Raw genomic sequence first — 22,508 nt, 5'->3', positions numbered from 1 at the left:
CCAACTTCTCCCGGTGGGTCATTTGTGGGCCAAAGAGAGCCAGGATTGCTGCAGGCAAGAGAATAACAACAGCTGTCGGTGATCTTTCATTTAAGCAGCACAGCCTCAAAAAGTCTCAAGATTCCTTTTCAGGAGGTTCCTGCAGATGCTTTACAGAGAATGGGGGCGACGCTGCTGTCATTACGTCTGCTGTGTGATCCCAATTTGAGGAATTTGCAGGGGATTTGGATGTTTTGGCCAATACCAGTTATGTCCGTATGTTAAACCGTGCTTCGGCAGCCCTGCTAATCAGAAGTGAGGGGGAAAGGCAACAAACTAACAAGTTCGCAAAAATTATTGATTTAAAAGTGCATCGCTCCAGTGGCTGCCTAATGTCGGAAGAGCATTCCAGATGACTGCAGAAGCACATCTGAAAGCGTGCCATGCAGTGACCATCTTTGTTCGATGTCCAGCTATATGCAGCTCTGAGGACATCTTAGGTTGCTTGGGTTTGAAAACGGGGTTAACGAATTAGATAAATATAACACAGATATGCCAAGAAGGATTTTATGAAATAAGAATAGCTTTTACCCTTTCTGGCACAAAAACAGGTGTTAATATGTTCAAACACCAAATAGATACCTTTTGCAAGGCATCAAGTCTGCATTTACCACACGTACTTGTGGAAAAATATGCAAACAAACATGCTCCGATAATATATGGGCATTGTCTTTGAAACTGACTGGCCCGCACCAGAGACAGCCTTCTTTATGACCTTGTCTCGTCGGTGTTAGACCAGAGAACGGCAAAATTCGAACGGTACATCACCCATGCAACATGGCCACCATGAAGTCCCCCATGCATCATGGTCACTGTGACGTCCCCCTTGAAACATGACCGTCGTGATGTCCCACCATTCAGCGTGGCCATCTTGACGTCACTCATTTCTATTCTTACCTTGTGGCGATTTGCTGCGGATGGAGCCGGTGCGCGCTGAGGACAGCGCACTCCACGTGGTGCAAGACTCGCCGTTACTCCGAGCCTCTCCAGCTCGGCTGATCTACACACACAAAGACAAACGTCCACCACATGGGCTTGATTAAGATGTTGGAGCAAGTGCAGTGGGCGAGCACTGAGCCAGCATCTCTGACATCCTGGGCTCCACATTCAGGAGGGTCCTGCCGAGATGTTGCCAGTTCTCAGCGTTGGGATATTTGGCCAATATCAGTTGCCATGCTTGGATTTACAATGAAAGACGTGTGGATTTCGAGGTCACACGCAGGTCAATGGCATCGTTCAAACTGTTAAGAGGAGTGAGTGGGACTCGGGCCGGACGAGCCATGGCTAGGAGGGACAACAATGGCTCACGGTCAAGAATAATAACGGAGCGACAACCAAGGAACAGAACACATCAGAGAGGAGAGCCGCTAGAGAGATGGTGCGACGAAATCGGCGCTTGGCAGATTATTCCATCACAGGATGTGAGGGGTAGTAGGGTCTCAGGGAGAGAGGCGTTCATCCATCAGTGGATAGATAACAGCGCTGTAGATGCTCACGCGTAGACGGGCACGTACACCAAAAGGATCTCGGAGAGACACTCTGATAGACGCGCACACACTTAGGCGGGCAAGGAGAAGCACACCCAGGTATACAGGTGACAGGTAGGCACACGCAGAGGGGAGAACACACGTCCACCCATACTTCACCACACGAGTCGAGGAGCCACATGTACCTCCATGGTAGCAACTTGCAGACGAGGGTGCTCAGAGCTCACGGTGTCTCTCGCGCGGTCCGGGTCTCTGCGTGGAGAGCGGCAGACAGAGGCAAGGGACACGCAGAGTTGAAGGGGCATGACACACCCACGTCTAAACCCACGTCACGTCACAATGCGGACTCTCATCAACACGGACTCACATCCTCACCAGTCACACAATACGAAAAATACAAAAAACAACAACTGCCATTCGCCACTAAGTAGCGGTGATGTGACCACGGCGCCTGTGCCAGGCCAGGTGCACTTTGAGACCACGTGAAGTGCCGAAGGCTCACTGACAGGCGGTCACAGGTCAGACCCAGGTGCCATGAGTTGTCTGACTGAGATGACTGTGCCAACTTGCTGCATTTTAGATGCCCGGCTCAAAGGTTGTTGTCGTGAGCGTTGCTCCTCTGTTCGGACACCACTACTAACACTACTCCTAACACCACCAACACCACCACTACGAACACCACCACTACGAACACCACTACTACGAACACCACTACTACGAACACCACTACTAACACCACAATTAACACCACGAACAAAGACAAAGATCCCCCGTATAGCCTTAACAGACTGTTGGGGCAAGTGCTGTCCGCGAGCACCTATGAAGGCCGGCACGGCACACGAGAGGGTGGGTAGCCAACACCACGCCCGGCCGCCTTTGTCTCCCCAGTGGCAATGTTTGCACCTCCCACCAGGTACTCATTTAAGGCTGAGTCGATCTAGGGTGAGGCCCAGGACCAGTTCAGATAATCGTCACCAATGTTGGCTGTGAGCGGGAATCAAACCCAGGTCGCCAGGTTCTTAGAGCAGCGCGCTAACCGCTACACTACCCCACTAACACCATAACTAACACCACTACTAACACCACCACCAATAATACCACCAACACTAACACCACCACTAAGACCACCACGAACACCACTACCAGCACCAATAATACCACCATCACTAACACCACCACGACTAACACCAGCAACAAAAATTCCACCATCACTAACACCAACAACAACAATCGCCATTCGCCACTAAGTGGCGGTGATGTCACCACGACGCTTGTGCCAGGCCATGTGCACCTTGAGGCCAAGTGAAGTGTCGAACGCCCGCCCGCTGGCAGGAGGTCACGGGGCAGACCCAGGTGCCACAGGTCGACTGACTGAGATGACTGGCTGATGCACCACCTGTGCCCCTTACTGTGCCAACTTGCTGTGCTTTAGCCATCCGGCGCTCTGCTCGTTGTTGGGAGCGTCGTTCCTGCGCTCTCCGTTGTTGTTGGAGGGCGACTGCCTCCAACTGCCCAGTAGCGTCCTTCACGAGCCTCTTCCACAGAGGCCGATCTTGACACAGCTGGTACCAGTTATCGGCAAGTCCACTCAGCTCCACATCCTGCTGTACCACATCATTCCATCTCTTCTCTAGCCCGTGCTGCGTCCGTTCAGCCCCCTCGATCCGGCCAAATAAAATCTGCTTGGGCATGCGGTGATTGGGCATGCAGGCTGCATGGCCCAGCCAACGCAGCCTTGACTGCCGGAGGAGCTCACTGATGGGGCTTTGTCCAGATCTTTCGAGGATTTGTGAGCTCCTCACACAATCCAGCCTTGTTAAACCCAGGATTGATCGGAGGCAGGCCAGCCTCAACGTTTCTAACCGGCAAAGATGTTCCATTAGGGGGGTCCACGTTTCACAAGCGTAGAGAAGGGAGGGAATGACTGTGGCTGAGAAGACCCGAAGCTTCGTGTGGAGCGACAGACCAGGTAGCTTCCACACAGCGTTACCCAACTGCTGAAAAGATAATGCCGCTCGACTGATTCGGAGTGAGACCTCTGCTGTTAAACCGGAGACGGTCATGAGCACACTGCCCAGGTATGGGAAACTTTCCACTCTCTCCACAACTGCCCCATCACCGATTGGGAGTTGTGGGGGTGGAGTGCTCGATGGTACAAAATACCCAGGCAGGTGCTTCGTTTTGGTGGGGCTGATGGTAAGGCCCCACCTCTTAGTGGCACACTCCAGTTTTAGCAGCAGCGCCTCCAACTCCTCCTCTGAGTGAGCCGCAATTATCACGTCATCGGCATACATAACGTGGTTGACCAATAGGGAGCCATCCCTTGACGGCATCCGGGCATTGATCAGCCTCCCACTGTATCTGTACCAGATGGAAATTCCTCCGGTACAGCTACTGAAGGCCTCACAAACTACGTGGTCGAAATAGATGTTAAATAATGTTGGAGCCAGAGGACATCCCTGTCGCACCCCAAGGTGAACAGGGAATGGCTCCGACTCCCGGCAATGTAGTTTTACCCGGGTCCGCTCACCATAATGAAGGTCCTTAAAGATCGTGAGCAGCGGGTCAGGGACTCCGAAAGCACGAAGAAGCCAGAGAGCAGGCCTACTTATGGTGTCATAGGCCTTTACCAGGTCAATAAAGCAGAGATGTAGGTCTTGTTGGAATTCCCTACACCTCTGCTTTAGCAAACGGACAGAAAATATGGCATCTGTGCAGGACCACCCTTTCCTGAAACCACATTGGGGCTCCGCAAGCCTCTCCTCAGCATGCCTGGTAAGGCAGTGTTGAATAATCCTTGCCAGGACCTTTCCCGGCACACTGAGGAGTGAGATGCCCCTGTAGTTGTTACAGTCTGTGCGGTCTCCCTTCTTAAAGATGGGGACCACCATGGCATCTGATCACCTCACTTACACCACCATCACTAATACCACCAACACCACCATCACTAACACCAGTAACACCACCACTATCACCACTACTAACAACCACAATCACTAACACCACCCGCAGACTCACAACGGACACGCACAGACTCGCAACGGACACCCACAGACTCACAACGGACACCCGCAGACTCACAACAGACACCCGCAGACTCAGAACGGACACCCACAGACTCGCAACGGACACCCACAGACTCACAATGAACACCCACAGACTCACAACGGACACCCGCAGACTCACAATGAACACCCACAGATTCACAACGGACACCCGCAGACTCACAATGGACACCCACAGACTCACAACAGACACCCACAGACTCGCAACGGACACCAACAGACTCACAAGGAACACCCACAGACTCACAACGGACACCCGCAGACTCACAATGGACATCCACAGACTCACAACGGACACCCGCAGACTCACAACGGACACCCACAGACTCACAATGGACACCCACAGACTCACAACAGACACCCGCAGACTCACAACAGACACCCGCAGACTCAGAACGGACACCCACAGACTCACAACAGACACCCGCAGACTCGCAACGGACACCCACAGACTCGCAACAGACACCCACAGACTCACAACAGACACCCGCAGACTCAGAACAGACACCCACAGACACACAACGGACACAAGCAGACTCACAACGGACGCCGGAAGACTCACAACGGACACCCACAGACTCGCAACAGACACCCGCAGACTCAGAACGGACACCCACAGACTCACAACGGACACAAGCAGACTCACAACGGACGCCGGTAGACTCACAACATACGCCCACAGACTCACAAAGAGACCCATTAACGTGGAAAGGGACCAATCTATTTGGAAAGGGACCAAGGGAAGGCGCCCAACCGCCATCTTGCATAGGGAAGGCACCTAACCGCCATCTTACGTGGGGAAGGCGTCCAATCGCCATCCCACCCTACCTGCCCATTATAAATCCACCCCACCTGTCCATTATGAACCCACTCTACGTGCCCATTATAAACCCACTCTACCTGCCCATTATAAACCCACCCTACCTGTCCATTATAAACCCACTCTACCTGCGCATTATTAACCCACTCTACCTGCCCATTATAAACCCACCCTACCTGTCCATTATAAACCCACCCTACCTGTCCATTATAAACCCATCCTACCTGACCATTAAATACCCACCCTACCTGCCCATTATAAACCCACCCTACCTGCCAATTATAAACCCACCCTACCTGCCCATTGTAAACCCACCCTACCTGTTCATTATAAACCCACCCTACCTGCCCATTATAAACCCACCCTACCTATCCATTATGAACCCACCCTACCTGCCCATTATAAACCCACCCTACCTGCCCATTATAAACCCACCCTACCTGTCCATTATAACCCACCCTACCTGTCCATTATAAACCCACCCTACCTGCCCATTATAAACCCCAGTGACACGGCCAAGATGAACCCACCCTACCTGCCCATTATAAACCCACCCTACCTGTCCATTATAAACCCACCCTACCTGCCCATTATAAACCCACCCTACCTGTCCATTATAAACCCCAGTGACACGGCCAAGATGAACCCACCCTACCTGCCCATTATAAACCCCAGTGACACGGCCAAGATGAACCCAGACCCCACACGTCACTGACAATCGACGGCACCAGACCCCACAAAATCAACGTCCGCAAGGTCATCTCACGTCCCGGTGACTTTATGCACAATAACAACCCTCTTAGAAGAACACAACATTCTTACAATAATTATAATATTTACAATAATAACATTCAAAACTACGATATTATGTACAGAGCTATATATGATTAAATTATAACATTTTTTCTTAAACAAACTTCACGTGGCAGGGCCTAGACAGGCTTCTCGCCCAGTGCCTGCACCAGGCCTCCCTTCCCCCTCCCCATGTCCTGGAAACCGTGTGGCGAGGTCACTCCCTCCCTCATCCTCCTCCTTTGAGGACTGCCACCGGATGAAAACCAGCATGGGCTGGAGTCCCGGGGTAAGCGGGCCCTGGGTAGGCTACTGGGCTGAGTGTGTGGTGAGTGAGTGGTGGGCTGAGTGTGTGGTGAGTGCAGTCAGAGTGGCTGTGTCCAGTCCATGTCTGGGTTTCCACTCTTTCGTCTTCTGCCACAGCTGTTTCCCCACGGGAGTGTGTGGGGTGAGTGTGTGTGTGTGGTGAGTGTGTGTGGTGAGTGTGTGTGTGTGTGGTGAGTGTGTGTGTGGGGTGAGTGTGTGTGTGGGGTGAGTGTGTGTGGGGTGAGTGTGTGTGTGTGTGGGGTGAGTGTGTGTGTGTGGGCTGGGTGTGTGTGGCTGGGTGTGTGTGGTGAGTGTGGTGTTACGGGGTGAGTGGGTGGTGCGTGCGGTGGTGGTGCTGCTCGTGGTGGTGGATGGCACCGACTCCACCACCACCACCACCACGCCGCTACTCTGCCGTGGGCCGTCCACCACACAGCAGCAGGCGGCCGAAGAGCGACCGGAGTGAGCGGAGCGCCCTGCCCAGTTGGGCCAAGCCCCCTCGCTTCCTCTTCTTCTTCTCCTCCTCCTCCTCCTTCTTCTGCTGTTGCCGCATCTCCACCTCCTCCATCTTCTCCATCTTCTCCTTGTTCTCTTCTGTCTCCTCCTCCAACTCCTTCGTCTCGACCTCTTGCACCACGGCCACCACCACCACCACCACCTCCTTCTCCTCCTCCTTCTCCTCATCCGTCTCCTCCTCCACCTCCTCCACCTCCTTCTCCTCCATCTTCTCGTCCTTCTCCTCCTTCTCCTCCTCCGTCTTCTCCTCCTCCTCCTCCTCCATCTTGTCCTCGTTCACTTCCATCTTCACCACCTTCGTCTCGACCTCTTGCACCACCACGACCACCACCTTCTCCACCTCCTCCTCTGTCTCCTCATCACCCCCCTCCTCCTCACATTTGTTCTCCTGCTCCTCATTCTCATCCTTTTCCTCATCCCCCGTTTCCTCCTCTATCTCCTCATCCATCTCATCCTCATCCAACTCCTCCTCCTCCATCGCCTCCTCCGCCTCCTCGTCCTCCTCCATCTCATCCTCCGTCTCCTCCTCCTCGTCCTCATCCTCCTCCTCATCCTCCTCATCCTCATCCTCCTCATCCTCATCTTCCTCATCCTCCTCCTCATCCTCCTCATCCTCCTCCTCCTCCTCATCCTCCTCATCCTCATCCTCCTCATCCTCATCCTCCTCCTCGTCCTCGTCCTCCTCCATCTCCTCCTCATCCTCCTCCTTCTCCTCCTCCTGCTCCTCCTCCTCCCCCTCCTCATCGGAGGAGGAGGATGATGATGATGATGATGGGAGCCTCTTCTCCGGCTGAGCTCTGTGGAGAGAGAGGCAGCAACACCACAGCACCACCACGTCAGCATCGCGCGACTACGGCCAGAGGTCACAGTCGGTCCCCACCCCCAGGAGTGGACTTGCCCATCACGAGTTTCTACAGACTCATAGACACCCACAGAGATTCACAGAGACCCATACTCATAGAGACCCATACTCATAGAGACCCATGCTCATAGAGACCCATACTCATAAACACCCACAGAGATTCACAGAGACCCATACTCATAGAGACCCACAGAGACTCACAGAGACCCATACTCATAGAGACCCATACTCATAGAGACCCGCAGAGACTCACAGAGACCCATACTCATAGAAACCCACAGAGACTCACAGAGGCCCATACTCATAGAGACCCATACCCATAGAGACCCACAGAGACTCATAGAGACCTATACTCATAGAGATCAGCAGAGACCCATACACACAGAGACCCATACTCATAGAGACCCACAGAGACTCACAGAGACCCATACTCATAGAGACCAGCAGAGACCCATACACACAGAGACCCATACACATAGAGACCCATACTCATAGAGACCCACAGAGACTCACAGAGACCCATACTCATAGAGACCCATACCCATAGAGACCCACAGAGACTCACAGAGACCCATACTCATAGAGACCCACAGAGACTCACAGAGACCCATACTCATAGAGACCCACAGAGACTCACAGAGACCCATACTCATAGAGACCAGCAGAGACCCACAGAGACCCATACTCATAGAGACCCATACTCATAGAGACCCACCGAGACTCACAGAGACCCATACTCATAGAGACCCACCGAGACTCACAGAGACCCATACTCATAGAGACCCACAGAGACTCACAGCGACCCATACTCATAGAGACCAGCAGAGACCCATACTCATAGAGACTCACAGAGACTCACAGAGACTCATACTCATAGAGACCAGCAGAGACCCATACACACAGAGACCCATACTCATAGAGACCCACAGAGACTCACAGAGACCCATACTCATGGAGACCCATACTCATAGAGACCCACAGAGACTCACAGAGACCCATACTCATAGAGACCCACAGAAACTCACAGAGACCCATACTCACAGAGACCCATACTCTTAGAGACCCATACACATACAGAGACACACAGAGACCCATACACACAGAGACCCATACACACAGAGACTCATAGAGACTCATAGAGACCCACAGAGACCCATACACACAGAGAGAGCCTCACCGTGGCTTCACAGCTCTGGGGAGGGCCCGGCTGGTGGTGGGGAGGGCTCGGCTGGTGGTGGGGAGGGCCCGGCTGGTGGTGGGGAGGGCATGGCTGGTGGTGGGGAGGGCCCGGCTGGTGGTGGGGAGGGCCCGGCTGGTGGTGGGGAGGTCGTCGCTGGGGCTGGCGGTGTCGTCGCTCTGGAGCCAGCCGTGAGCCAGCGCCTGCTCCGGTGTCATGCGGAGTTCCGGATCCCAGCTAGGGTGAGGGGGGGCACGGAGGGGGGTAAGGGGGGGCACGGAGGGGGTTAGGGGGGGCACGGAGGGGGGGGGGAAGGACAAGAAGGGGGGTGAGGCGGGGTGAGGATATGACGTTCGCTAGACGTACGTCACGTTCCGATCTGATCGTGTCTGTACGTGTGTGTCTGTACGTGTGTGTGTGTACGTGTGTGTGTGTACGTGTGTGTCTGTACGTGTGTGTGTGTGTACGTGTGTGTGTGTACGTGTGTGTCTGTACGTGTGTGTGTACGTGTGTGTGTGTACGTGTGTGTGTACGTGTGTATCTGTACGTGTGTGTGTACGTGTGTGTAGGTCCGTCCGGCAAAACAACCCCCTACCTCCTCGTGGTGCCGGACGGGCAACTCTGCCGTGGACAGTGCTGTGGGGGGAGGTCCAATTTCGATTGGCTCCTCCCCTCATGGCATCTGTGTCCACCACAGGGTCTAAACGGGAGCTCTGGACGGGTGCGAGGGGCTGGTAACCCCTCCACCTTCAATTAATTACCACTAAACCGCGAATTAAGTATATAGCTAATAAGCTTGTGCCGGAGGCCCCGGGGGGCCAGGCGTCTATGACGTCTCCTGGCCAAACCCCAATTGGCGGAGCCAGGAGATTGAATATCTACCCTTGGGGCTCCTCCAGAAACAACGAAAAACCACTACGGGTGGCAACGTGGAATGTTCGAACGCTCACTGCGGAGGAGAGGCTGCCACTCCTCTGTCGGGAGCTGGACCGGTACCGCCTGGATCTCTGTGGCATTCAGGAGGTCCGGTGGACCGGTTCTGGCTCCTGCCACCATGATGGGTGGACAGTCCTCTACTCGGGGCAGCAGACTGCCAAACAACAGGATGTGGCTCTTCTGTTGAACAAAAGAACGAAGGGGGCGTGGGAGCGTGGCGGTGAGGTGTGGGAAGCTGTAAGCCCCAGGCTACTTTGGGCTCGCCTTCCCATCAACCGGAGGCGAGGAATGGTGGTCGTGGTTACTTATGCCCCCACCGAAGATGAACATCCGTGAAAGGATGCAGGCAAAGCCAATGAGTCAGATGCCTTCTATGACCTCCTGTCACAGGTGCTGGCTAAAGTGGCCCCTCGGGATAGAGTCATCATGTTGGGTGACTTCAATGGCCGAGTTGGTCATGATGCTGGCACCTGGTCTGGAGTGATTGAAGGGCATGGGCCAGATCAGCTCAATAACAACGGTAGGAGGCTGCTAGATTTTTGTGCAGCCCATGGGCTTGTAATTACCAACACGCTGTTCTGGCATCGGCGCATCCACACAACATCATGGATGCATGCCGGGTCCAAGCAAGAACATCTGCTGGACTACATAGTTACGGACCAGCGGATGCGAGCCCATGTCCTTGACACCAGGATCTACCGTGGAGCTGATCTGCCCTCTGACCATTGATTAGTCATATGTAAGATGCGCCTGCCATTCTTCCACTCCGGTGGTGGGTGTACACCCAGGACCCCATGCCAACCTAAAGTGGCCTGGTCTCAGTTATCTGATGAAAGTTGCAAGCGAGAATTTAATCATCGCTTGCGGCTGGGATTGGCATCGTCCCCGACTCCTCCTGATGTCGAGGGGAAATGGGCGAGGTTTAGGACTGTGACTCATGCAGCTGCAATGGCTGCTTTGGGTACGCGGTCCAGACCTCCCCAGAGACCCTGGCTGACAGAGAAGGTGTTCAGGATGGTTGAGAAAAAACGACAGGCCCACTGTCATCGGCTACAGAATCCCACGTCAGAGAATGAGGAGGCTTACCGCAGCCTTCGCTCGGAGGTTCGGAGAGCCGTGAGGCGCTGCAAGGATGGGTGGTGGTCGCGGGTTGCTGAGGAGATGGAGTCTGTCTCCGTGGCCCGTGATCACAAATCTCTATTTAACTCCATCAAAAAAGTAACCTGCAGCGCCACACCTATTACCATCATTAGGGGAAAAAACGGTGATCTAATCTCCAACCCCCAGGAATAGGTTTGCAGATTTGCTGGGCATTTCTGTGAGGTCCTGGGGGAGGGAAAATCCCTCAGCCAGGAAAACATCGTGGCACAAAGTGAGGATGACCCTGCTGAGGCTGCGGTGCCTCAAATATTGGAAGAAGTCACCCCCTGTGAGTGGCTGGCTGAGGTGCCATCTGTTGAGGAAGTACTGAAGGCGATCCGGAGTCTGAGACCAGGAAAGGCAGCGGGCAGAGATGATCTCCCATGCGAAATGCTGAGGGAGGGTGGCGTTTGTGCACAGACTGCCCTATATGACATCATAACAACAGTCTGGACCACTGGACGGGTTCCGCAGGATTGGAAGGATGCCCTGGTAGTCCCCCTTTTTAAGAAGGGGGACCGCACAGACTGTAACAACTACAGGGGCATCTCACTCCTCAGTGTGCCGGGAAAGGTCCTGGCAAGGATTATTCAGCATCGCCTTGCCAGGCACGCTGAGGAGAGGCTTGCGGAGCCCCAATGTGGTTTCAGGAAAGGGCGGTCCTGCACAGATGCCATATTTTCTGTCCGTCTGCTACAGCAGAGGTGTAGGGAATTCCAACAAGACCTACATCTCTGCTTTATTGACCTGGTCAAGGCCTATGATACCATCAGTAGGCCTGGGCTCTGGGTTGTTCTTCGTGCTTTTGGAGTACCTGACGCTCTGCTCACGATCATTAAGGACCTTCATGATGGTGAGCGGGCCCGGGTAAAACTACGTGGCCGGGAGTCAGAGCCATTACCTGTACACCTTGGGGTGCGACAGGGATGTCCTCTGGCTCCCACATTATTTAACATCTATTTTGACCACATAGTTCGTGAAGCCTTCAATAGCTGTACCGGGGGAATCTCTATATGGTACAGATATAATGGGAGGCTGATCGATGCCCGGGTGCGGTCAAGGGATGGCTCCGTATTGCTCAACCACGTTATGTATGCTGATGATTGGGTAATAGCTGCTCATTCAGAGGAGGAGTTGGAGACGCTGCTGCTGAGACTGGAGCGTACCACTAAGAGGTGGGGCCTTACCATCAGCCCCACCCAAACTAAGCACCTGCCTGGGTATTGTACCATCGGACACTCCACCCCCACAACTCCCAATCGGTGATGGGGCAGTTGTGGAGCGAGTGGAGAGTTTCCCATACCTGGGCAGTGTGCTTATGACCGGCTCCAGTTTAACAGCAGAGGTCTCACTCCGAATCTTTTAATTGGTTGCGTAACGCTGTGTGGAAGCTACCTGGTCTCTCGCTCCGCACTAAGCTTCAGGTCTTCTCGGCCACCGTCATTCCCTCCCTTCTCTACGCTTGCGAAACGTGGACCCCCCTAATGGAACATCTTTGCCGGTTAGAAACATTTAGGCTGGCCTGCCTACGATCCATCTTGGGTTTAACCAGACTGGATTGTGTGAGGAGCTCACAAATCCTTGAAAGATCTGGGCAAGGTCCCATCGGTGAGCTCCTCCGGCGGGCAAGGCTGCGATGGCTGGGTCATGTAGCCCGCATGCCCAGCCACCGCATGCTGAAACAGCTTTTGTTCAGCCGGATTGAGGGGGCTAAACGGGCACGGCACGGGCTAGAGAAGAGATGGAGTGACGTGGTACAGGAGGACGTGGAGCTGAGTGGACTTGCTGATGACTGGTACCAGCGGTGTCAAGATCGGCCTCTGTGCAGGAGGCTCGTGAAGGACGCTACTGGGCAGTTGGAGGCAGTCGCCCTCCAACAACAACAGAGGGCGGAGGAGCGACGCTCACAACAACGAGCGGAGCGCCGGGTGGCTAAAGCACAGCAGGTTGGCACAGTAGGGGGCACAGGTGGTGCATCAGCCAGTCATCTCAGTCAGTCGACCTGTGGCACCTGGGTCTGCCCCGTGACCTCCTGCCAGCGGGCGGGCGTTCGACACTTCACGTGGCCTCAAGGTGCACATGGCCTGGCACAAGCGTCGTGGTGACATCACTGCCACTTAGTGGCGTGTGAGTGTGTGTACGTGTGTGTACGTGTTCGATTCCCGCTCACAGCCAACACCAGTGACTGCGATTATCTGAACAACCGGTCCTGGTCCTCCCCTCGGTCGACTCAGCCTCAAAAGAGTACCTGGTGCGGTGTGTAAACATCTCCAACCCTGAGACAAAGGCGGCCGGGCGTGGTGCTGGCCACCCACCCCCTCTGTGTGTGCCACAGCACCGGCCTTCATAGATGCTGCTACTCGCTACTACTAACAGCACTTGCCCCTACAGTCTGCTAGAGGCTACACGGGGGATTTTGTCTGTGTGTAGGTGCTGCTACTCGCTACTACTAACAGCACTTGCCCCTACAGCCTGCTAGAGGCTACATGGGGGATCTTTGTCTTTGTTCTTACTGTAGGCAGTTTCTGATAAAGTTCACGAGCTGAGCTCCACATCCCCACAGCACGAAATGCAGGGGAATGCTTCCCGGGTGACGCTTCGTGGCCGGGCAGAGAGGATGGCCGAATCGGTCTGCAGGAGAGCGAGAGAGACAGAGAGAGACACAGATAGACAGAGATAGAGAGATAGAGAGAGATGGATAGAGAGACAGGGAGAGAGACAGAGAGAGACAGAGAGATAGAGAGAGAGAGGCAGAGAGAGACAGAGACACAGAGAGAGACACATAAAGAGATAAAGAGAGAGACAGGGAGAGAGAGACAGACACACGCACAGTGTCACTAACCACCACGTCAACAACATATCAACTCACCCACCCACACCGACTCCCACCCACCCACTTACTCACCTAACTACCTATCCACTCAACCCACCTACCACCCGACCTATCCACCAACTCACCCACCCACCTACCCACCCACCAACCTATCGACCCACCTATCCATACTTGGGTTGCTTATCAACCCCAACCCAGGTCGTAATTGAGTGGGCCCAAACCCCAACCACCACCTCCTCCCTACCGCTCCCCCCAGGCCCCCCCCACCACCACACCACCACCATCGCCACCACCACATCAACAACACACCACACCACGACACCACCACCACTGAACCACCACCAACACAGCACCACCACCACACCACCACCACACCACCCTTCTACTCACCAAAGAAGTGCTCTTTGTTGCGAGATCTCTCCACCATTTCTTTTGGAGGCATGCCCAGGATCTGCACAACCATTTCAAGACAGCGACAAAGAGAGACACGCTTGTTACACGCATTTTACACGCATGTTACACGCGTGTTACACGCATGTTACACGCGTGTTACACAGAGAGACCCATAGAGATTCAGAGACATATAGAAACATAGGGACTCCTAGAGACCCATACATAGATGCATAGAGACCGACAGAGATTCAGAGACTCACATAGAACCATAGGGACTCACAGAAACCCATACAGAGACCCATAGAGACCCATAGACTTACATAGAACAATAGGGACTCACAGAGACCCATACATAGACCCATAGAGACCCATATACTTATATAGAACAATAAGGACTCACAGAGACCCATACAGAGACCCATAGAGACCCATATACTTACATAGAACAATAGGGACTCACAGAGACCCATACAGAGACCCATAGAGACCCATAGACTTACAAAGAACAAAAGGAACTCACAGAGACCCATACAGAGCACCTTGGAGATCTAGAGACTCATATAGAAGGACAGTGACCTACACAGGGACCCAAGCTACAGCTAAACTATTTTTCTTTAACCAGGTAAGGCGCCCACAGAGCTACGTAGCTATTTCTCATCGGCCGTACGGCAGAAAAAGATCTCTATGTGACATTGTCACATTGAGCATTATGGGTGCGTAGGTGGGTAGATAGGTGGGTAGGTTGGTAGGTGGGTGGGTGAGTGGGTAGGTGGGTAGATAGGTTGGTAGGTGGGTGGGTATGTCGGTAGGTAGGTGGGTTGGTAGGTGGGTGGGTGAGTGGGTCGGTCGGTGGGTTTGGCGAGTCGGTGGGTCACTGGCTGGGTGACTGGCTGGGTAACTGCGTATTTGTCTGGGTGTCTGGCTGGGTGATTGGCTGGGTGACTTACTGGGTGACTGACTGGGTGACTGGTCAGGTGGCTGGCCGGGTGGCTGTGTGTCGGGCTGGGTGACTGGCTGGGTGACTGGCTGGGTGACTGGCTGGGTCACTGGCTGCGTGTCTGGCTGGGTGACTGGCTGGGTAACTGGTCAGGTGACTGGCTGGGTAACTGGCCAGGTGACTGGCTGGGTGTCTGGCTGGGTAACTGGCTGGGTGTCTGACTGGGTGTCTGGCAGCGTGACTGGCTGGGTGTCTGGCAGCGTGACTGGCTGGATGACTGGCTGCGTGACTGGCTGGGTGTCTGACTGGGTAACTGGCCAGGTGACTGGCTGGGTGACTAGCTGGGTGTCTAGCTGGGTGTCTGACTGGGTGACTGGCTGCGTGACTGGCTGGGTGTCTGACTGGGTGACTGGCTGGGTGTCTGACTGGGTGGCTGGCTGGGTGTCTGGCTGTGTGGCTGGCTGGGTGTCTGGCTGGGTGACTGGCTGGGTGGATGTCTGCGGGGCCGGTCTGGGCCAAGTCTCCCGCTTGAGGTGTCCCCCCCCCTTTCCCCCAAGGAGGCTCCCCGGTCACCTCGATGCAGCATGCCAGGTGGTCGTCGCGGCCGAAGGAGAGGAAGAGGTCCCTGCCGGTGGCCATCTTGGCGACGGTGCAGCCCAGGGACCACGTGTCCGCGGCGCAGGTGACCGGGTAGCCCAGCAGCACCTCGGGCGCCACGTAGACGAGGGTGCCTCCCACGTGCGAGGCTGTGCGGACGACGGCAAGCGACAGCGGCGGTGATGGTGAATGTGGACTGGGTACGTGCGCGTGTGTGGGGGGCGGTGGTGGGTGGGTGGGTGGGAGGAGAAACCCGCACACAGACACCCACACACCCACACACACACACCCACTCACACACCCACACACCCATAACCACACACCCACACACCCACACACCCACACCCACACACCCACACACCCACACACACACACAGACACCCACTACACACACCCACACACCCACACACACAGACACCCACACACACACCCACACACACACCCACACACCCACACACACCCACACACACAAGTGCAGGTGTATGAGGGTCACCACTCACGTGGACGGTCCACAAAGAAGCTGAAGCCAAAGTCGGTGACTCTGGCAACGCGGCTCGCGATGTTTTTCACCAGAATGTTGCCCTGGATGGGGAGCGAGCGGCAGGGAGAGAGAGGATTCACACTCAGCGGGGTCAAGGCGTCGAACACTCTCTAGGACTGTACGTCTATGTACGGTAACTACCTCTACTTATGAACGTTCAGCTTGCGAACTATCAGAGATACGAACCAAACCCAGTCCGTATGCTCCAGTTGCTGCTGTTCAGAACCGAGAGTTCATAAGTTCGATAGATGGCGGTCGTGGCATCTACATCTGCAGAACGTGAAGAACCAGTGGTAATCTACATCTGCTGAATGTGAAGAACCAGTGGCATCTACATCTGCAGAACGTGAATAACCAGTGGCATCTACATCTGCAGAACGTGAAGAACCAGTGGCATCTACATCTACAGAACGTGAAGAACCAGTGGAATCTGCATCTACAGAACGTGAAGGACCAGTGGCATCTACATCTACAGAACGTGAAGAACCAGTGGCATCTACATCTGCAGAACGTGAAGAACCAGTGGAATCTACATCTGCAGACCGTGAAGAACCAGTGGCATCTACATCTGTAGAACGTGAAGAACCAGTGGCATCTACATCTGTAGAACGTGAAGAACCAGTGGCATCTACATCTACAGAACGTGAAGAACCAGTGGCATCTGCGTCTACAGAACGTGAAGGACCAGTGGCATCTACATTTACAGAACGTGAAAAACCAATGGCGTCTAAATCTGCAGAACATGAAGAACCAGTGGCATCTATATCTGTAGAACGTGAAGAACCAGTGGCATCTGTGTCTACAGAACGTGAAGAACCAATGGCGTCTACATCTACAGAACGTGAAGAATCAGTGGCATCTTCTTCTACAGAACGTGAAGGACCAGTGGCATCTACATCTGCAGAACGTGAAGAACCAGTGGCATCTACATCTGTAGAACGTGACGAACCAGTGGCATCTACATCTGCAGAACGTGAAGAACCAGTGGCATCTACATCTACATCTACAGAACGTGGAGAACCAGTGGCATCTACATCTACAGAACGTGAAGAACCAGTGACATCTACATCTAAAGAACGTGAAGAAAGAGTGGCATCTACGTCTACAGAATGTGAAGGACCAGTGGCATCTACAGAACGCGAAAAACCAGTGACATCTATATCTCCAGAACGTGAAGAACCAGTGGCATCTACATCTGTAGAACTTGACGAACCAGTGACATCAACATCTACAGAACGTGAAGAACCAGTGGCATATTCGTCTAAAGAATGTGAAGGACCAGTGGCATCTACATCTACAGAACGTGAAGAACCAGTGGCATCTACATCTACAGAAAGTGAAGAACCAGTGGCATCTACGTCTACAGAACGTGAAGGACCAGTGGCATCTGCGTCTACAGAATGTGAAGAACCAGTGGCATCTGCGTCTACAGAATGTGACGAACCAGTGGCTTCTACATCTACAGAATGTGAAGAAGCAGTGGCATCTACATCTGTAGAACGTTAAGAACCAGTGGCATCTTCATCTACATAACGTGAAGAACCAATGGCATATACATCTGCAGAACGTGAAGAACCAGTGGCATCTACATCTACAGAACGTAAAGAACCAGTGGCATCTTCGTCTACAGAACATGAAGGACCAGTGGCATCTACATCTGCAGAACGTGAAGAACCAGTGGCATCTACATCTTTAGAACGTGACGAACCAGTGGCATCTACATCTAGAGAACGTGAAGAACCAGTGGCATCTACATCTACAGAACGTGAAGAACTAGTGGCATCTACATATGCAGAACGTAAAGAACCAGAGGCATCTACATCTGTATAACGTGACGAACCAGTGGCATCTACATCTGCAAAACGTGAAGAACCAGTGGTATCTACATCTACAGAACGTGAAGGACCAGTGGCATCTACATCTACAGAGCGTGAAGAACCAGTGGCGTCTACATCTACAGAACGTGAAGAACCAGTGACATCTACATTTAAAGAACGTGAAGAACAAGTGGCATCTACGTCTACAGAATGTGAAGGACTAGTAGCATCTACATCTACAGAACGCGAAAAACCAGTGACATCTATATCTCCAGAACGTGAAGAACCAGTGGCATCTACATCTGTAGAACTTGACGAACCAGTGACATCTACATCTAAAGAACGTGAAGAACCAGTGGCATCTACATCTACAGAATGTGAAGGACCAGTGGCATCTACTTCTACAGAACGCAAAAAACCAGTGACATCTATATCTCTAGAAACGTGAAGAACCAGTGGCATCTACATCTGTAGAACTTGACGAACCAGTGACATCTACATCTACAGAACGTGAAGAACCAGTGGCATATTCGTCTACAAAATGTGAAGGATCAGTGGCATCTACGTCTACAGAACGTGAAAAACCAGTTGCATCTGCGTCTACAGAATGTGAAGAACCAGTGGCATCTGCGTCTACAGAATGTGAAGAACCAGTGGAATCTGCGTCTACAGAATGTAACGAACCAGTGGCATCTACATCTACAGAACGTAAAGAACCAGTGGCATCTTCGTCTACAGAACGTGAAGGACCAGTGGCATCTATATCTGCAGAACGTGAAGAACCAGTGGCATCTACATCTTTAGAACGTGACGAACCAGTGGCATCTACATCTGCAAAACGTGAAGAACCAGTGGTATCTACATCTACAGAACATGAAGGACCAGTGGTATCTACATCTACATAACGTCAAGAACCAGTGGCGTCTACATCTACAAAATGTGAAGAACCAGTGACATCTACATTTAAAGAACGTGAAGAACCAGTGGCATCTACGTCTACAGAATGTGAAGGACCAGTGGCATCTACATCTACAGAACGCGAAAAACCAGTGACATCTAAATCTCCAGAACGTGAAGAACCAGTGGCATCTACATCTGTAGAACTTGACGAACCAGTGACATCTACATCTGCAGAACGTGAAGAACCAATGGCATATTCCTCTACAGAATGTGAAGGACCAGTGGCATCTACATCTACAGAAAGTGAAGAACCAGTGGCATCTACGTCTACAGAACGTGAAGGACCAGTGGCATCTGCGTCTACAGAATGTGAAGAACCAGTGGCATCTGCGTCTACAGAATGTAACGAACCAGTGGCTTCTACCTCTACAGAATGTGAAGAAGCAGTGGCATCTAAATCTACAGAACGTGATGAACCAGTGGCATCTACATCTGTAGAACGTGATGAACTAGTGGCATCTACATCTACAGAACGTGAAGAACCAGTGGCATCTTCATCTACATAACGTGAAAAACCAGTGGCATATACATCTGCAGAATGTGAAGAACCAGTGTCATCTACATCTACAGTACGTGAAGAACCAGTGGCATCTTCGTCTACAGAACGTGAAGAACCAGTGGCATCTACATCTGTAGAACTTGACGAACCAGTGACATCTACATCTAAAGAACGTGAAGAACCAGTGGCATCTACATCTACAGAATGTGAAGGACCAGTGGCATCTACTTCTACCGAACGCAAAAAACCAGTGACATCTATATCTCTAGAAACGTGAAGAACCAGTGGCATCTACATCTGTAGAACTTGATGAACCAGTGACATCTACATCTACAGAACGTGAAGAACCAGTGGCATATTCGTCTACAGAATGTGAAGGATCAGTGGCATCTACGTCTACAGAACGTGAAAAACCAGTTGCATCTGCGTCTACAGAATGTGAAGAACCAGTGGCATCTGCGTCTACAGAATGTGAAGAACCAGTGGAATCTGCGTCTATAGAATGTAACGAACCAGTGGCATCTACATCTACAGAACGTAAAGAACCAGTGGCATCTTCGTCTACAGAACGTGAAGGACCAGTGGCATCTATATCTGCAGAACGTGAAGAACCAGTGGCATCTACATCTGTAGAACGTGAAGAACCAGTGGCATCTACATCTACAGAACGTGAAGAACCAGTGGCATCTGCGTCTACAGAACGTGAAGGACCAGTGGCATCTACATTTACAGAACGTGAAAAACCAATGGCGTCTAAATCTGCAGAACATGAAGAACCAGTGGCATCTATATCTGTAGAACGTGAAGAACCAGTGGCATCTGTGTCTACAGAACGTGAAGAACCAATGGCGTCTACATCTACAGAACGTGAAGAACCAGTGGCATCTTCTTCTACAGAACGTGAAGGACCAGTGGCATCTACATCTGCAGAACGTGAAGAACCAGTGGCATCTACATCTGTAGAACGTGACGAACCAGTGGCATCTACATCTGCAGAACGTGAAGAACCAGTGGCATCTACATCTACATCTACAGAACGTGGAGAACCAGTGGCATCTACATCTACAGAACGTGAAGAACCAGTGACATCTACATCTAAAGAACGTGAAGAACCAGTGGCATCTACGTCTACAGAATGTGAAGGACCAGTGGCATCTACAGAACGCGAAAAACCAGTGACATCTATATCTCCAGAACGTGAAGAACCAGTGACATCTACATCTGTAGAACTTGACGAACCAGTGACATCAACATCTACAGAACGTGAAGAACCAGTGGCATATTCGTCTAAAGAATGTGAAGGACCAGTGGCATCTACATCTACAGAACGTGAAGAACCAGTGGCATCTACATCTACAGAAAGTGAAGAACCAGTGGCATCTGCGTCTACAGAATGTGAAGAACCAGTGGCATCTGCGTCTACAGAATGTGACGAAGCAGTGGCTTCTACATCTACAGAATGTGAAGAAGCAGTGGCATCTACATCTGTAGAACGTGATGAACCAGTGGCATCTACATCTACAGAACGTGAAGAACCAGTGGCATCTTCATCTACATAACGTGAAGAACCAATGGCATACACATCTGCAGAACGTGAAGAACCAGTGGCATCTACATCTACAGAACGTAAAGAACCAGTGGCATCTTCGTCTACAGAACATGAAGGACCAGTGGCATCTACATCTGCAGAACGTGAAGAACCAGTGGCATCTACATCTTTAGAACGTGACGAACCAGTGGCATCTACATCTAGAGAACGTGAAGAACCAGTGGCATCTGCGTCTACAGAATGTGAAGAACCAGTGGCATCTGCGTCTACAGAATGTGACGAAGCAGTGGCTTCTACATCTACAGAATGTGAAGAAGCAGTGGCATCTACATCTGTAGAACGTGATGAACCAGTGGCATCTACATCTACAGAACGTGAAGAACCAGTGGCATCTTCATCTACATAACGTGAAGAACCAATGGCATACACATCTGCAGAACGTGAAGAACCAGTGGCATCTACATCTACAGAACGTAAAGAACCAGTGGCATCTTCGTCTACAGAACATGAAGGACCAGTGGCATCTACATCTGCAGAACGTGAAGAACCAGTGGCATCTACATCTTTAGAACGTGACGAACCAGTGGCATCTACATCTAGAGAACGTGAAGAACCAGTGGCATCTACATCTACAGAACGTGAAGAACTAGTGGCATCTACATATGCAGAACGTAAAGAACCAGAGGCATCTACATCTGTATAACGTGACGAACCAGTGGCATCTACATCTGCAAAACGTGAAGAACCAGTGGTATCTACATCTACAGAACGTGAAGGACCAGTGGCATCTACATCTACAGAGCGTGAAGAACCAGTGGCGTCTACATCTACAGAACGTGAAGAACCAGTGACATCTACATTTAAAGAACGTGAAGAACAAGTGGCATCTACGTCTACAGAATGTGAAGGACTAGTAGCATCTACATCTACAGAACGCGAAAAACCAGTGACATCTATATCTCCAGAACGTGAAGAACCAGTGGCATCTACATCTGTAGAACTTGACGAACCAGTGACATCTACATCTAAAGAACGTGAAGAACCAGTGGCATCTACATCTACAGAATGTGAAGGACCAGTGGCATCTACTTCTACAGAACGCAAAAAAACAGTGACATCTATATCTCTAGAAACGTGAAGAACCAGTGGCATCTACATCTGTAGAACTTGACGAACCAGTGACATCTACATCTACAGAACGTGAAGAACCAGTGGCATATTCGTCTACAGAATGTGAAGGAT

At 52.1% G+C, this 22,508-nt stretch overlaps 1 protein-coding gene across 2 annotated transcripts in view; it reads right to left on the bottom strand.

The window, feature by feature from the left end:
- Positions 1 to 8,889: 8,889 nt before the first annotated feature.
- LOC142922492 (dual specificity tyrosine-phosphorylation-regulated kinase 2-like) overlaps positions 8,890 to 22,508 on the bottom strand; it is a 97,028-nt gene continuing 83,409 nt past the window's right edge. Inside the window, exons 8-12 of one of the 2 annotated variants that reach the window (XM_076063305.1) lie at positions 16,401 to 16,482; positions 15,877 to 16,049; positions 14,364 to 14,424; positions 13,654 to 13,771; positions 8,890 to 9,301 (exon numbers count right to left, since the gene is read on the bottom strand). In XM_076063305.1, the coding sequence (XP_075919420.1) occupies positions 9,061 to 9,301; positions 13,654 to 13,771; positions 14,364 to 14,424; positions 15,877 to 16,049; positions 16,401 to 16,482 (675 nt within the window). In that variant the 3' untranslated portion in view covers positions 8,890 to 9,060. Of the gene's footprint in view, positions 9,302 to 13,653; positions 13,772 to 14,363; positions 14,425 to 15,183; positions 16,050 to 16,400; positions 16,483 to 22,508 lie in introns of those variants that run through there. The other variant, XM_076063303.1, reaches the window with a different exon arrangement.

This window comes from Petromyzon marinus, unplaced genomic scaffold, assembly GCF_048934315.1.
Source record: "Petromyzon marinus isolate PM22_M1 ecotype Great Lakes invasive population unplaced genomic scaffold, UKy_Petmar_22M1.pri1.0 PM_Scaffold_1, whole genome shotgun sequence".
Classification (NCBI taxonomy): domain Eukaryota; kingdom Metazoa; phylum Chordata; class Hyperoartia; order Petromyzontiformes; family Petromyzontidae; genus Petromyzon; species Petromyzon marinus.
The sequence above is the reverse complement of the archived record's forward strand: the minus strand, read 5'-3'. Positions and strand labels throughout refer to the sequence as shown.